This window comes from Cotesia typhae, unplaced genomic scaffold (assembly GCF_013202065.1).
Source record: "Cotesia typhae breed Kobodo isofemale line unplaced genomic scaffold, CoteBio_Ctyphae contig_50, whole genome shotgun sequence".
Lineage (NCBI taxonomy): Eukaryota > Metazoa > Arthropoda > Insecta > Hymenoptera > Braconidae > Cotesia > Cotesia typhae.
This window is the reverse complement of record NW_027423758.1, coordinates 1,024,314-1,040,225: the sequence shown is the minus strand read 5'-3', so window position 1 is coordinate 1,040,225 and position 15,912 is coordinate 1,024,314. Positions and strand designations below refer to the sequence as shown.

The 15,912-nt window shown below is 36.3% G+C and overlaps 4 protein-coding genes across 7 annotated transcripts; 2 read left to right on the top strand and 2 right to left on the bottom strand.

Annotated features, from left to right (window-relative positions):
* Nucleotides 1-32: 32 nt before the first annotated feature.
* LOC141531967 (sorting nexin-29) lies at nt 33-3,839 on the bottom strand. The gene is made up of 6 exons (XM_074250093.1): nt 3,424-3,839; nt 3,006-3,265; nt 1,511-2,728; nt 1,199-1,379; nt 819-1,099; nt 33-600 (listed from the first exon to the last, which is right to left on the bottom strand). Exons 1-6 carry the CDS (start codon nt 3,424-3,426, stop codon nt 528-530), a joined length of 2,016 nt encoding a protein of 671 aa, XP_074106194.1. The 5' UTR covers nt 3,427-3,839; the 3' UTR covers nt 33-527.
* An 815-nt stretch (nt 3,840-4,654) lies between these two features.
* Mesr4 (misexpression suppressor of ras 4) lies at nt 4,655-10,376 on the top strand. Of its 3 annotated transcripts, none has more exons than XM_074250074.1 (3): nt 4,656-4,902; nt 5,117-5,400; nt 5,488-10,376. In XM_074250074.1, exons 2-3 carry the CDS (start codon nt 5,148-5,150, stop codon nt 9,933-9,935), a joined length of 4,701 nt encoding a protein of 1,566 aa, XP_074106175.1. In that variant the 5' UTR covers nt 4,656-4,902; nt 5,117-5,147; the 3' UTR covers nt 9,936-10,376. The 3 variants fall into 3 exon arrangements, with proteins under 3 accessions (XP_074106173.1, XP_074106175.1, XP_074106174.1); XM_074250073.1 differs by having other exon boundaries at nt 5,485-10,376; XM_074250072.1 differs by having other exon boundaries at nt 4,655-4,902; nt 5,117-10,376.
* Nucleotides 10,377-10,633: 257 nt separating this feature from the next.
* On the bottom strand, nt 10,634-13,701 carry Trxr1 (Thioredoxin reductase 1). Of its 2 annotated transcripts, none has more exons than XM_074250105.1 (3): nt 13,543-13,701; nt 11,547-12,529; nt 10,634-11,203 (listed from the first exon to the last, which is right to left on the bottom strand). In XM_074250105.1, exons 1-3 carry the CDS (start codon nt 13,553-13,555, stop codon nt 10,715-10,717), a joined length of 1,485 nt encoding a protein of 494 aa, XP_074106206.1. In that variant the 5' UTR covers nt 13,556-13,701; the 3' UTR covers nt 10,634-10,714. The 2 variants fall into 2 exon arrangements, with proteins under 2 accessions (XP_074106206.1, XP_074106205.1); XM_074250104.1 differs by lacking the exon at nt 13,543-13,701 and adding an exon at nt 12,899-13,031.
* LOC141531991 (C-signal-like) lies at nt 13,255-15,846 on the top strand. Its single transcript, XM_074250130.1, has 5 exons — nt 13,255-13,439; nt 13,940-13,991; nt 14,646-14,836; nt 14,899-15,263; nt 15,634-15,846. The coding sequence occupies exons 1-5, from the start codon at nt 13,314-13,316 to the stop codon at nt 15,635-15,637; spliced, it is 738 nt and encodes a 245-aa protein (XP_074106231.1). The 5' UTR covers nt 13,255-13,313; the 3' UTR covers nt 15,638-15,846.
* Nucleotides 15,847-15,912: the final 66 nt, after the last annotated feature.

Here is a 15,912-nt window from a genome sequence, read left to right as displayed (position 1 = left end):
GCCTTAAATAAATAAAAATTTTTTAAAATTTATCATCATATTTTGTTTTAATTAATTGTCCCTATTAATTTACAATTAATAATTAATCCTTTAGTAACATTAATATAATCTATCGGTTATTTTATTTAAAATTAACTATTGTTTACAACAATAATTAAAAACTTATAAAAATAATTGTTTTAACATAAAAAATATTTTGTTCAAAGAGTCCTGTGTAAAAGGCCAGCTTTTAATAAAACAATTCATACAATTAAACAATACTGTACAATGAGCATTAGACTCTAATACATAAAATAGCTTATTTTTAAATTTAACTTCCAAAACCGGATCTATTGAAAAAATAGTTAAGTATGACCAGAAATCTATTATTTCTTCCCAATAAGTCGTATGTATATTTAAAATTATATACTCACAGTTTAATTATAATTATTATAATATTCGTCATGATAGTAGTGTGTTATATATTTTTTTGTATATAAATTTATCTATTATATACATAAACTTTGTATGTACAAATAAAGCTTTATTCACAGACCCATGTACTGAGGAGAAGAGGACAAATTGTTCCTTGATTTTCTTTCTTCATTGTTTGTCTGGTCACTGAAATATAATTTTATATTGTTATTAAATTTTATTTAAAATATTTTAATTAAAAATTAAATTTTTTTAGGCCTTAAAAAAATTATTTGAAGATTATAAGATGAAAATAATTTTTTAATTATTTTTTTAAGGATCTTTTCAAGGAATTAATTTATTAAAAATTTTAAGTCAAAAAAAAAAAAAAAAAAAAAAAATAATAAATAATCAAAAATAATTACCCAAAAAATGGCATTAATGATACCAAAGTTTGCCTGGTAGGCCGTATGGTAAATGCAGGAGAGCATTGAGCGAGTCTTCCTACAACTCTTCTCAGCCACTGTTGTAGTTTCTGCCTTCTTTCTTCCACAAACTTAGCATCTTTATTCCCGAGAGTTTTCTTCGGCGGGAACTCAAAGGTTGTCACTACAGCATCGTGCTTCTTAAGTTCTCGATAGAGAGCGTAAAACTGTGCGTACCGTCGGTAAATATTCCACTCAATGTCTCTGATGCGGACATAGATCTAAATTACCCAATGAAAATTCAATTTTACTATTAACATTATCAATTACAATAAATATAAAAAAAAAAAAAAAAAAAATTCAATATTAAAAAAAAAAACCTGATAGACATGATGAACATCAGAAGCCTGTCCCGTGAGAAAAGCAGAAGGGATCCATATGTTGATAAAGCAAGGCTGATCCAAGCTCATATCTTCTTCATTAAGTGGCCCGCGGAGACATTCAAGCTCAGCTTGCAGCCGTTTGACCAAGTTATCACGATTGGTGAGCTGCATCGTCAACCTAGAATATAATATTGAAGTTAGCAATCATTTGACAATTTTTTAATTTTATTTTCTAAAAAATTATTTAAAAAAAAAATTTAATTAAAATTTTTTTTTGCCATAATTTATTAACTAAATAAATTTTTATACCTAGCATTAAACTCCATCAGCTCAGCATGCATCTCCGCAACCTGTACCAATTTCTCCTGATACTGTTCGGCCTCGTAGTGATAATCCCTAGCTTGTTCATCTGAAGCAACCGTAGCATCAGAGTCTCTCCTCAGCATCTGAACAGCAGTAACATACTTCCTCAATTGCTGCCTCAGCAGTTCATTTTCTCTATTGAGCGCTTGAAGCTGGACCTCATGGCGCTCTAAATAATTCTGGTGCTGGCGCTGAAAGCGAGCCAGCTGAAGCCGACTTGTGACAGCGTCCTCCTTGGCCTGTTCCAGGACTTCTCCCATAGCAATGAGCCTGACCCTCAAGGCTTCAGTGTCTAATTCACTAGCATCAACATGGGAGTCCAGTCCCAGAGGTTCCATAGCTTCTACAGCGTTCTCCGTGAGTTCCGCGTCTAGGTAGTTCGGCACGGTCACCAACATGTCCTCCAAAGTCTGGTCCAGTGGCGACACGGGAACCAGCCCGCCCATGCTGCCATCTGTCAGAGGAGTCAGGACTCGTTCCTCTTCTGGAGATTCGTTCAATTCATTCGGGCCCCAAGCGACGTCTGGATCGTCCGGAACATCAGCTTTATTGCTCTGCAGTTCCTGTTCCGGGTCTAGAAAATTGCTAGATGGCGTTGAAGTTTCAGCGGGAACCGCAGGAACACCTAGTGGAGAGTTTAAGCAAGTAGGTGGCGCGCTGATAGACTTGTTGGCGCTGTCAATCACTCCTCGCTCCTCCTCGTCGTTATCAAACGATATAATGTGCATCGGAACCTTTCTTTTCACTCTTTCCCGAGTCGCTGGCTCTCCTAAAGAAATTATCGGCTCCGATTGAGAACCTCTGCATCTGTCGGGACCCTGTCGGTCGTCGAGCTCCTCGTTGTCAACCCGGATGGCAAAGACTATCGTTCCCAAGCCTGCTGCCACTGTTGGCAACACTGAGGACCTTTCTTGGTCGAGGATAAAAGCCCAGTCCTCGTAAAACGGTGATAAGTTTGAGTTTATGATTGATTGCAGGTGCCGTTCTAGTGAACGCTCGTTCAACGCTGCTCGCAGCCAAGCACGACCTCGTCCGTAATCTGAGTGGATGTTACGCAGCACTGAGAATCTTTCTTGCTCGTGCCAGGTCAGCTGCTCTTTTATCGCCGGCCAGAAAGCTAGATCTGTTTTTGATGATGATCCTGTTACCAAGTCTGATACGTGTCTGGTAAATTAAAAAAATTTTTTATTTATTTATAATACTGAAATTAGTAGACAATTTTTAGATTATTTTTTTTACCATTTTTTAATTTTTTTCCAACAAAAAAATTAAAAATATAATTTTTTTTAAATTGTAACAAATAAATTAAAAAAAAAAAAAATTGACGTAAAAATTTTATTACTATAATTAATTTATTAAAAAATGATTAAATGTCTTTAAATGTTCAGTTTAATTTGTAATTTAAAATTATTTGTCAGTAAAAATAAATATTTTAAATTACCTAAGCGCAGAATTAAGCTTGTCAACGGATTTAGACCTCAGACCATGACGGAATATCGACTCGAATGCGTAACAAAGCTTATAAACACACTGATCTGTCTCAGTAGCTAATTCCATGCGACCCCCAAATCTTACGTGACATGCCTTAGCAGCTGATAATAAATCTTCTTGGAGCTTGAACCTCTCCACTGGATTGTTAGCTTCTACAGTTGACTCTGTGCTCTGAGAACCTGGTACTATCGCTGACATCATACGAAGCGCCTAGAAAATTAATTCAAAAAAAGGAATTAATTTTTATTTTAATACTGAGCTAGTTAGATTTTAAATGAGTGCATTTATGAATAATCACTGTGCTCAACAGTGACATGATTAGATAATTACTTCCTTGAAAAATAAAAAAATAAATTATTCAAACTTACCATGGATAAATTTTCTGAATTTTCATCAGGAGAAAATCATGTTGAATAAATAAAATTATATTTGTATAATTTTATTTTTTTTTAATGTTTTAATAATTTAAACTCACTGCGTAATACACAATAATATTATCACAACTTTTTGGACTTTCATTGTGTTTTGATTAGCCAAATTATTTTTGTTTGTACAGTCAGTGACTACTTGTCATGTTAATTATCAAACCGCGAGTCATTGCTAATGTGGGCGGATTTTTTTATTGTTAACTTGTTATATTTATATTTATGTCTTTGTCGTCAAACTTTAGAGAGACAAAAGACTAATAGATTTATGGAAAGAGCTGCTGTGATTTTTTTTTTACTAAATTAAAAAAAAAAATAATAGAAATCAGATTTTTATTTTTAACGGGCGCCAGAGGGCGCTCAGAAATATATCAGCTGATTCCCGCTAGATGGCAGTCTGTTTAAATTCTCAGGAGCGTAAACTATAGTTTATTTACAATACTAAAGTTAGTCGTTTTTAATTTTTTTTAATAATTATAAATTAAAACAAAAAAATATTTTTAAAAAATTGCAAATGTCAATTTTTTTTTTTTTTTTTTTTTTTTGTAGTCATTTTTTCAATAAAAAAATTTTTTTAATTTATAAATTTTGGCTAACTTAATTTTCATCGGTAAAATTTCCGTCAAATTTCATAACACTGAAGTTAGCCGTCAGCTGTCAATTAAAAAAATTTTTTTCAACAAATGAATTGCCATAAAAAAATTCTTCTAAAAATTTTCACTTGCAATTTTTTTTTATTAATTTTGACATGTGTAATTTTTTTTTTAATAATTAAATTGATATAAAGTTCTAAAAAAATTTCTAATATCTGTCAACTTCAGTGTCATCAAATTTCAGAAATAAAATAAGTGTAATAAAATAATTTCCAATAAAAAAATACATTTAAAAAAATGAAAATTAAGTTAGCCGACATTTAAAAATTAAAAAAATTTTTTTATTGACAAAATGACTCCAAAATTAAAAAAAAAAAATCACTTGGAAAACTGTAACTGTAAGTGCAATTTTTTAAAATATATTTTTTTGTTCTAATTTAATTATTAATTAAAAAAAAATTAAAAATTATTTTGAATTAAATTAAATAAATATTAAATTTTTTTCAGTGATAAAAATTATTATGTTGAGTATATATACAGTAAGTACACTGAGTATAAAATGTATAAAATGTATAATTAACTAAACTGTAGCTCAGTGCGTCCAGAGCTCGAGTTGCTTCGGGTAAGCAGTGTCGTGATGATATGACGCCATTTTACTAACCTTTTCGGCGCGGATTGGAAGGCTAGTAACTCCAGGAAAAAAGCAGGGGATACGCCTCTGACACGCTAACCGGCGAGGAAACCACCGAGTATCAATTCTAAAATAAAAATAATTATCCGGACCAGCCAGTGTCCCCAGGATTAATCATAAATAACAACAACAACCGAGGTACGTAACACAGGCATTAAGTATGCGCGATATCAAGCTCATCCGGGTGCTTGTAAATTCCCTTGCATGTATTTTCCACAATAACAGTCTGTATGTCGATTAAATTAATTTCACCAGCTAAAATTTTATCGAAATGTCAACGGCAAGCTGCTCAGTGCTTAAAATCCTCCTTGAAAGTCTTTTATAGAGGCTAATAATTATTGATGCTTTTCAGATACGCAGCCATAGTCGCCATCAGTGCTATTATGGACGATGAAGATGGAGAAGCGTCTAACAACGATTCCTGGACTCCCGAGCAGTTGTCGTACAAGGAAACCCCTTTGCCGGATGATTTTAGCCGACTTAACCCCGAAAATAAGTGTGAAATCGACTCTGAGGAGCGTCAAGTTCCTCGCGGGAGTAAAAATAATTATTTTCCTGACAATAAAGTGAGTTTTGATTCCGGGAAAAGCAAAGATGTTACCGAGTATGCTCAGTGTTTGGGTTTGCAGCCAGCAGGTAAATATAAGTGTGCTAAGTGCCGTTCCACGATGACATTTTATTCATTATCAATGCTCAAACAACATCAATTTGTCTGTCAAGCAGCTAATTCTACGCCCGGACCCTCTGACCATCAGCACGAGTCATCCAAGCGCTGTTATAAATCTTCATCCTCGGTGAAAAATAATTTTCGTATTACAAGAAAAGTTTACTTGTGCTCCGCCTGTGGAACTTACTTTGAAAATTGGAATCTCTTTTTGCATATGCGTGAAACTCATAAAAGACACATTTGTTTATTTTGTCTGGGTATGTTCGGCCAAGCCGAGAGACTTTCTAATCATTTAATTAAAAAGCACAGTGTACAGGTGGAAAATTTTAATAATATTGACAATTTTTACGATATATTTAAGGGATCGTGTTATTTGCTCTGCTGTGATTGTGAAAAAGTTTTTTCCGAGACTGATAACTTTTCAGAGCATAATTGTCTGAGCGTTAACGTTAGTGAGCTCAAAGAAGTCCAGAGTGTTGTTGACCAGCCCGAGACTGTAAGTCAGAGTCACCACCAGCAGCAGCAGCAGCAGCAGCAACCTCAACAGCCAGCAATTATCAATGAACCGGTTAATCTGCCAGCCAAGCTTGGATCCAGTCAAGAAAGGCACGAAAGAATCAACAACAAGAGAACGCTGCTGCCCAACCCGGCCAATAAGGTTGCCAAGAAGCTGCTTTCGGAAAAAGCCAAGCTAAAAAATGATTTTTATCAAACAAAATTGGCGAATTTGTACTCGAGAAAGCAGAGATGCGAGGAAAAGGAAGAAGAAGAAGAAGAGCAGGAGGACATTGAAGGTGACTATAGCGTGAATAATTATTTTAAAAATTCAGAGGTGAGTGACAAGACTCGGATCACCGAAGTGGACATCACAAACTCCCCGGAGAAGAGCGACAGGTATACTGACACGATAATGCAGGTTTCGAGGTGCAGCGACGACTGGGACTCTGTGGACGACAAAGAGGACACTGTCAACAGCTTGGACGAGATGGAGCAGGGCGAGCTAATTCTTGACGACGGCAAGGAAGACTCTGTGGAGAGCTTGCCGAGTCCTATCCGGGAGGTCTCTCCTATTTTGAGTCCTCGCGAGCAGGAGAAGGCAGAGACCGAGAAGGGAGAGACCACCACGGAAACCTCTGCGACAACTGAAGAGTCTCCTGTTAAAGAGCCCGCTGCTACTTGCACGAGGGTTAATTCCAGTAATAGAAGCTTGGTGATTAAAATTTGCACTAATAAAAATTCTCAGTTTTCTATCGCGACGCCTAATAGCAATGGGACTTACACCGAGTCTGGTGATGAGGCCAAAGACTCTGACAAAGAGAATGACAGCGACAGTGCAAGTGATTCTGACACCGGTAAGCTCACAGTGGCTCTTCCAGAGCCTGAAGGTCAAAAATCTCCGGAGTTGGAGCAGGAGCAGGAAGCAGAATTAGAGACCAAAGAGACTGAGCCTCCAGAGGAACCACCAGAAGTTTTAAATGAAAGCCAAGAGGATAAAAATGTGGATGAAAATCAGCAGAATGACAACGATGCTGTTCAAGAGAACCAATTGGTTCCTGATGACGGAATTCTGGTGGCTAGCAGCGACGCTCCGAGCATAGATTTGAACGTGGTGGGTCTTTTGGAGAGCATGGAGATCGACGAGCTTCTGAAGCTGTGCATCGAGGCTGCCAGTCCTACCTGCGTCTACTGCAACCACGCGAGACACATTGCGATAAACGGGAAGCAGCTGGCTTTGCACATGCTCGCGGAGCACAAGTTCCAGCCTCAGCACCCGGCGATAATAATCCAGCGAGAGCAGTTCACTAATCGGGTGAAGAAGTCTTTGGACGAGCTGGAGGCTTTTTATTTTAATTTTGACAGTTACGACAGTAAGCGAGGGACGTACGCTTTTCCTGAAGTTAGGACTTACGAGTGCTATCTCTGCAGGATTTACTTCACGATCCACAAGGACTTGTACCTGCACAACAGAAAGTCCCACCAGAAGACAATCCTGGTGTGTATCATGTGCAAGTCTTCTTTTTTTAATCACAGTGAGCTGCTCTGCCATCTCTGTCCGGGAGTTTATGCGGCTGGAGGCACTCTTAGGTACCGCTGCTGCATGTGCAGCATCGAGAGTCTTCCTTCGTCATTCCGGCTGATGGTGCACTTGAGAAAGCGCCACGACACCTGTGACGTGTGTCTGGAGTCCACGGGGAACCAGCAGAAGCTGTCCAACCACGTCTGGAAGCACAAACTTCATCATTTGTGCTACAGATGTGGGATCGCTTACCGCAACAAGCCGGACATCACCAAGCATCTCTTCTGGAAGCACGGGACTGAGAGTGTGGTTTGCAAAAAGTGTCTGCAGAAAAAATGGCCACATGTTTACCACTTCTGCATCCCGCCGAGTGAGTTTATCTGCGAGGAGTGCGGAGCTAATTTCACCAGAGCCGTGGCTTTGAAGGTTCACAAGAGGTTGCACACTGGAGACGCTCCCTACGGCTGCAGTGAGTGTTCTGAAAAGTTTATCTCAAAGAAGCTGGCTGCCAAGCACGAGGAGAGTCATAAGCAGCCGGAAATTCCACCCGCGCCTGATCCTGAACCCGAGAAGGAGAAGGCTTGTGAGAACAAACAGCTGGAAGAGGTTGAGGTGCCTAAGGAACAACCGGTTAGGAAGGTTGTTGATGTCTATGATCTTCCGCCGCTTAATTTGTCCTCGGACAGTGATTCTTCCGAGGATGAAAGAGTTTTGAGCAAGGATAAGAGCAAGGAGGACGATGAGGAGGACAAAGAGAAGGTTGATGAGGAGAATAAGGAAATTGATGAAGCCAGGATCGAAATCAATGAAGTTCCTGAAGAGATCCAGTTGTCTGAAGCCAATGACGAAGCTGATGAAGTTAATAAGCAAGAGGTGGTGATTATGAACGGAATTTGGGACAATTTTAAATCTTACGCAGCTAGCTTGGGGAGTGATTTAACTCCTGAAGTGGAATTAAAGGCTAGCAATGATGAAATCTTGAAGAATATCGCTGCTGAGCACGATTACTGGGTGGTCTACGAGCCTCCGAAGGATGAAATTCAGGAGGAGAGGGAACCAGTTTTGGAGGACAAGAAAAAAAAGTCTCCTAAGAAGAAGAAATCCGGGAGTGATTCTTCCAGCGATTCTTCGAGTGACAGTGATTCTAGTAGTTGTTCCTGCGGAACTAATTGCAGCTGCAGCAGCTCTTCTTCCGGGAGTTCCTCGTCTTCGAGCAGTAGCTCTGACTCGGACAGCTCGACCGAATCTCACAAGCAGTCGAGGAAGGACAGGAGGAAGGAACGGGAGGCCAAGCGCAAGAAAGAAGATCAAGTTCCTCCGGAACGGGAGAATGGAATTTGTGAGGAAGTTAACGAGGAAAATAACGCGGGGACTAATTTAGAGGTTCAGGATCCTCCTAGGGAGGCTCTGCCGGTGAGGGAGTCGGATCTGGAGACCACTGAGACGGAGACTGACGAAGATTTCTACGATGGGAACCCTCAGCAGCACGCGAGTAGGTTAGCCGAGCGCAGGAGCCAGTCGGCAATGCAGGAACCGGTTCCGCCAGGTGGCGCTGAGGTTAAGAACGGAGTTATTGAGCCGGTGGAGTCGCAGGTTAACTCTCTGCCGGTAAAGTCGAAGCCGAGCTTGAAGCGCAAAATCAAGACCAAGAGACGGAAGAAATTAGAGACTCGCGAAGCCAGAGAAAGTGTGCGAGGTCGCGGGAGAGGGAGACCTCCCGGTTCCACTAAGGGAACGCTCAAGCTGAACATTCCAAAGAATATTCTGTTCCAGAAGAAGAACCCGTCGCCCCCTACCTTCAATACTATCGACGAATTTATGTACACTAATTACCAGGTCACCGACTCGACCTTTAATTCCAGCGCCATGTCCGCGACCAGCGAGAACGAGGCCTCTGCAAACGACAGCAAGCGCTCCTCCAAGAGAAAGCGGATTCCCAAAAAGTTCTACGGGGATTCCAGCGACGAGGAACATCAACGCAACGCCACCAAGTGGCAGCGTCCTAACACTACTGTTCCTTATGTTCCTAGCATCACTATCAAGCAGAACTTCGGGCCGCCACCGCCGGTTAACAAGGTTTATTCCCAGGAACCGGCGTTGCAGCCAGCTGTTATCACCCAGCCAGTAGAAACTCCAGCGCCTGTTTCTGTTCACGCTGCTGTTAATGTCACCACTGACTCGGAACCCGCCGACTCCAGCAGTGACTCCAGTTCCGAGGAAGAGACCAATGCTAATACCAGAGCCACGCATCCTCCGATTAATAATCTAAACGCCATTGGATCCACCAATGTCTACTGCTACTGCCGGTGTCCTTACGACGAAGTCTCAGAGATGATCGCCTGCGACGGGAACAACTGTCGCATTGAATGGTTCCACTTTGAGTGCGTTGGTATCATGGTTCCTCCCAAGGGAAAGTGGTACTGTCCTGATTGTCTTAAAAGAGACCAAGGCTTGGCTGCTGATGATGATCATCAGCTTGATCAATAAATTTATTTCTTGTAATTGTATTTAAATTTCAGCTCGGTTTTATTATTATTTTTTTTTTTTTTTTTCTGGTTTTTAATAGCTGACTAAAGTTATTATTTAATATTGTAATCTACGAGCGATATTTTTTGTAAATACTTGTAAATAATTATATTAATTAATAGAGTTTATAAAAATAAGTTTTATGTGTAAAAAAAATTAATTAGTTTAAAAAAAAAAAAATTTAATTTGTTTTCTTATTATTAAAACATCGAAATTTATAGATTGAAAAAATACTTTTTTTTTTCTTTCTTTCACCTGGATAATTTTATTATCACCTGCCCACACTGCTGGCAGTGTTACGTGCCTAAAATTAATTTATAAAATAATTTTTGCACGTGTTATTATTGCCTAACTTGCTTTAAAAATTATTATCTACACAGAATAAAACAAGATGACACTGGATATCATCCCAGATTATACTCAGTATAATTTGGGATGATATCCAGTGTCATCTTATTTTTTTCCGTGTACGCTTTTATTTTATTACTTTTAATTTAAGAAAAAAAGAAAGCTAGAAAATTAAAATTTATACAACTAGATATTAAAATAAAAATATGTCTTTTGCAAATGTACTTTTTTTTTTTTTTTTTTTTATAAATCCTGAAATATATTTATAATTATAAAAAAAAGTTTATTTTTGTGAAAATAAAAAAAAAATAAACTTTCAACAGCGTTTTTTTTATTAATCAAATGTGACAAAGCTGGAATTTTATTTAAGCATAAAAAAATAATCTGGAAATTTAACTGCAGCAGCTCTGAGGATTGGGGTCCTTTCCAGAGCGCTTGGTGATCATCACCCGGGTGAATTCTTCAGCGTTGGTCGGATGGATTCCTACGGTCGACTTAAGAATTGGGAATGTCAAGTTGCACTTTATAGCAGCGGCAAATCCTTGGATCACTTCGCCGGCATGAGGCCCGATGAAGTGCATACCCAGAACACGCTCGTTCTCGTTTTTTAGCACCACCACTTTTAAGTAACAGTGCTTTATGTTTTTCTGGGGGATGAAGAACTCCGTGGGCTTGTAGAACGCGTGGTAAATTTCGATGTACTGCTCGCCGTAGATCGCTATTGCTTGCTCTTCACCCAGACCGACGCATCCGTACTCCAGGGGGCTGAATACTGTTGTTGCTACGTTCTCGTAGTCCATTTTTGCTGTTGAGTTCCCAAACAGGCGACGAGCTAGGAGTTTTCCGGCGTGGATTGCTACTGGTGTCAATTCTGGTCTTTTCTGGAAGATTATATTTTTATTAAAATTGGTATTTTTTAATTATATTAATTTTTTTATTTAAATAAATTAATATTTAATAATTAAAAATTATTGGTATTAAATTTGTTTAAAATAAATTTTTTTTTTAAATTACATTAAAAAATTTTTTAAAAAACTATTTATTTTAAGTTTTTTCAATAATTATTTTATAAAAAAAAAAATTATTGTAAATAATTATTAAAACAACTTTATTTAAAAATTTTTTTTTTTTAATTTCTGGATTAATAATTTAATATAATTAATTAAAAACTAAAAAAAAAAAAAAAAAAAAATGACTAAAAATTAATATATTAAAAAAACTTACATGAAGAACATCACCAACAGCATAAATATTAGGAACATTGGTCTGTTCATGTTCAGCAGCAATTTTAAAAGTCTCCGGCACAACTTCTACCCCAGTATTTTCCAGCTTAAGCTGAGGAGTAAGAGCCTGTCTTCCAATAGCAAAGAGAACTGTATCATAGACATCCTGGTGAACTTGTCCCTCTCTATCAACCCAGTCAACCAGGAGCTTTCCGTCCTCCTGCTTCTGAATCTTCTTGGGCTTGGCCTGGTGAACAAAATGAACCCCACGGTGCTCCATCTCGGAAGCGACGAGGTTGGCCATCTGCTGGTCGAATCCACGAAGAACGATCGACCTGACCATGACCGTAGCATCATAGCCAAGGCCGTTGAGGAAGCCAGCGCACTCCAGACCGATGTATCCAGCACCTACGACCAGAGTCTTGCCGGGAGCTTTCTCCAGACTGAAGATGTCATCGCTGGTGATTCCGTACTCCATGGCTCCCGGGATGTCCGGGTACCTGGGGCGACCCCCGACGGCGATCAGAACATTCTCCGCAGTGATCTCCTTCTCGTCTCCGTTTTTCATCACTCCCACCACCGTGTGAGGGTCCTTGAAGTACCCGTTGGCGTTGATGTAGTCCACTTTCTTGTCACGCAACTCAACGCGCGTCACCCAGTTCACTGACTTCACGTGGTTCTGGACCGCTGTTCGGAGATTCTCCCAGTCGTTGGACACCGACTCTTGGTTCGGGATCTGCCAGCCGTAAGATACAGCTTCGTGGATCGTCTCTCCGAGTAACGCTGCCTGGTGCATCAATTTTTTTGGGATGCATCCTACGTTCACGCACGTGCCACCCAGTCCCCATTTTGATCCGCGAGGAGACGGGGTCACGTAATCTAATACTGCTACTTTAGCTCCTAGTTCAACGGCTTCTTTTGCTGCTGCTAGTCCTCCAGATCCTCCTCCAATTACTACTAAATCATACTGATATTTTGTTGTACCTGGAAATGAAATTTTTTTTTTTTTTTTTTTTTTTTTTAATTAAATTAAAACTGAAAGAATATTTTTAAAAAATTCTAAAAATTCTAAAAAGTTCCACATGTGGAAATTAATAAAAATTACAATTGAAAATTTTTATAAGAATTTTTTTAATGCCATTGATTTAATAAAAAAATTTTAAAAATTAACAGCTGACGGCTAAATCAAAACCTTGAAAAATAATTCCTGACAATACACCTGTAAATATAAATAAGTCAATATAAATTTGACATAAATTACTCCAAAAAAAATTGAGGTTAGATTTCTAAAAATTTACGTAATATTACACAAGATCCAGCAACAATCTACTAAAAAATGAATAATAAACTCACTGGAAAAACAAGCGACAAATGTCCTATTGACAAACACCGGAGTGTTTTTACTCAAAGGAACTCTAAAGAACGCTATCGATATTCCACCACTAAAACATTTAAGACGGGACAAAACTTTGTAAGTCGCCATTGTCGCGGTAAGATTATTATAAATTATAATAAAATAAAAACAGCACTGATGGATGATAAATATTTGATGACGTCACTTGTAACTGCGCCAGTATCTAGTAAATGACGGATGACGAAGCAAATCCTAGGATTATCTGATGAAATATTCTATTCCATCGTTAAATAAAACTTGATAACTAAGACGTCAAGTGCCCGGGGGTGCGGTTGATCTCATTCGTTGACCGAATTGCAAATTAAACAAACCTCTAAAACTTGTAATAATAATTATTATTATTATTTTTAAAAAATGCGTTCGATTTTAATCACTGGCTGCAACCGTGGATTAGGACTAGGGTTAGTCCAGCGTCTAACCCAGTTGCCGAACCCGCCGGAAAGAATTTTCGCCACTTGTCGGGATGTTAATAAAGCTGAGGTAATATTAAAATTATATTAATAATAATTATTGTAATTAAAACTGCTCATAAATTAAAATAATCATTTTTAAAAATTTAAAAAAAAAAAAAAAAAAGACTCACCAACTGGCGCCATTTTAAACGTCACTTTTGATAATAATTATTTAGATTTTTTGTTTTTTTATAATTATCTGTGAATTTTAATTTATGATAATTATTAATGTTCTTGAAGCGAGTAGTGTGTGCTGATACTTTGATACTTTGATACTGTTGCCGTTATTAACAGAGTATATTTATATATATATATATGTTTCTATTTCAACAGCGCCCTCTAGACTAATTACTTAAAGTAAGATCCTAGTAAACTTTAATTGTAATAGAGTCACGTGATGACAAGCGGCTTTTATTGCAGAGGTGGAATGACCGTAACATTGAATCTGATTCATAAAATCATTGGATATTTATAATAATAATTATATAATGTTTTATTACATATACTGATGCAATTGTTATTTTATAGAAACTCCGAGAAATTGCTGACAGGTCTAAGAATGTTGTCATCATTAAAGCAGGTATTGTTTTTTAACTTTGTTAATTTTTTTGTGAAAATTAATGGAGCAGGTATTAATTAATGACATTAAATTTAGCTGTCACTTGACAATTTTTTTTATTTTCTTTAATTAATAAATTATTGCAAAAAAAAATTATTAAAAAAATGGAGTAAAAATTTTCATCAATTAAAAATATAATTTTTTAGAATAAATTTTTTTGTTAAATAAAATAAAAAAATTTTCAAGTGACTGCTAACTTTAATGTCATAAATTTATGAAAATTAATTTAGCAGATATTTAATAATTTTTAGAATTAAATTAGTTAAAAATAAATTTAGAAAAAAATTTCAAATGATAAATTTTTTTTTTTTTAATGACACTTAAATTAAAAAGAAAGAATTTAAATTTATTTAAAAAATAAATTATTAAAATTATTACCATAATTTATAATTTATAAAATTCTAAAAAATTATGAAGAGTCTCTAAATTTTAGAATAATTTTTTTTAATAAAAAAAAAAAAAAATAAATATAATAATTAATATTAATTATAATAAAGACTTGGCCTTGTAAATAATAAAATTTTGAAGGTAACACCTTTCTAATTGATAGTCTACATAGTTATTGTAATTTAAAAAAACTTTCAATCAAAATAAACTAATTAAATACATTTAAAGATCTCAAGGACTTTAAAGATTTCCCCCGCGTCGTCAATGAGGTCAGCTCTCAAGTCGGAGAAGCTGGACTGAATGTCTTGTTCAACAATGCGGGTGTCGCTACCAAATTCACAAGGATCGGGATGGTGAAGGCTGAACAGCTGACGGAAACTTTCCTGGTCAATACCGTGGCACCGATAATGTTCACCCAGGTAATTAAACCCCAAAAAAAGAATCTTAGCAGGTTAAAAAAAAATTATTTGATGAATTTTAGGCATTCCTACCGCTGCTGAAAAAAGCTGCCGAGGGTAAGCAAGGATTGGGAGTTCATCGCGCAGCTGTAATTAACATGACATCCATAATCGGCAGCATCGCCGAGAATAAAATGGGCGGATTTTATCCGTACATGTGCAGCAAGACGGCTCTTAATGCTGCTACAAAGTCGATGAGCATCGATCTGGAGCACGATGGGATCCTGGTAGTTTGCATGCACCCCGGGTGGGTCAAAACTGACATGGGGGGAGCCAATGCTCCTCTGGATATTGAGTCTAGTTGCAGAGATATGGTTAACACTATTTTGGGACTCTCTGAGAAAGATAATGGAGCTTTTCTTCAACATGATGGCTCTACATTACCTTGGTTGGTACTTTTATTATCATTGAATATTTAACTAATTTTATTCAGTGTTAATAAATTTATTTTTATTCAAAAATTTATTTAATAAATTTATCAACAGGTAATAAAATTTTCTAGCAGTTAATATTATTTTTTTGATAATTTATTCACAAAATATAAAAATATTATGAAAATTTAATTAGCTGACACCTGAAATTTTTTTTTTTAATTGAAAAAATTATTACAAAAAAATAAAAGAAAATTTGACTTTAATTTTTTTTTTTTAATAATAAACTAGCTATAAAAAATAATTTTGTAAAAATTTTATGTATTTACCTTTAGGCTAATTTAATAATTTAAATAATAATCTACGTATTATTTTTTTTTGTTGCAGGTAAAATATTCCAAGATGTTGAAATAATGTTTACAGCTTTAAAATTTGATTTATTATTAATTGCCGAGAGCGTTTATATAAATAAATATATAAATGATATTAAAAATCAAAAGATTTCAATATAATCTATTATTAAATCTTAACTAACAAATACTGTAAAAATTTTATATTATTTTTATGGAAATTTACTAATAAAAGGGTTTCAATAAACAACCTTTTTTATTTAAATGATGTTCCATATAAAAAAATTATTATTATTAAGGATAGTTACGTAAGTAA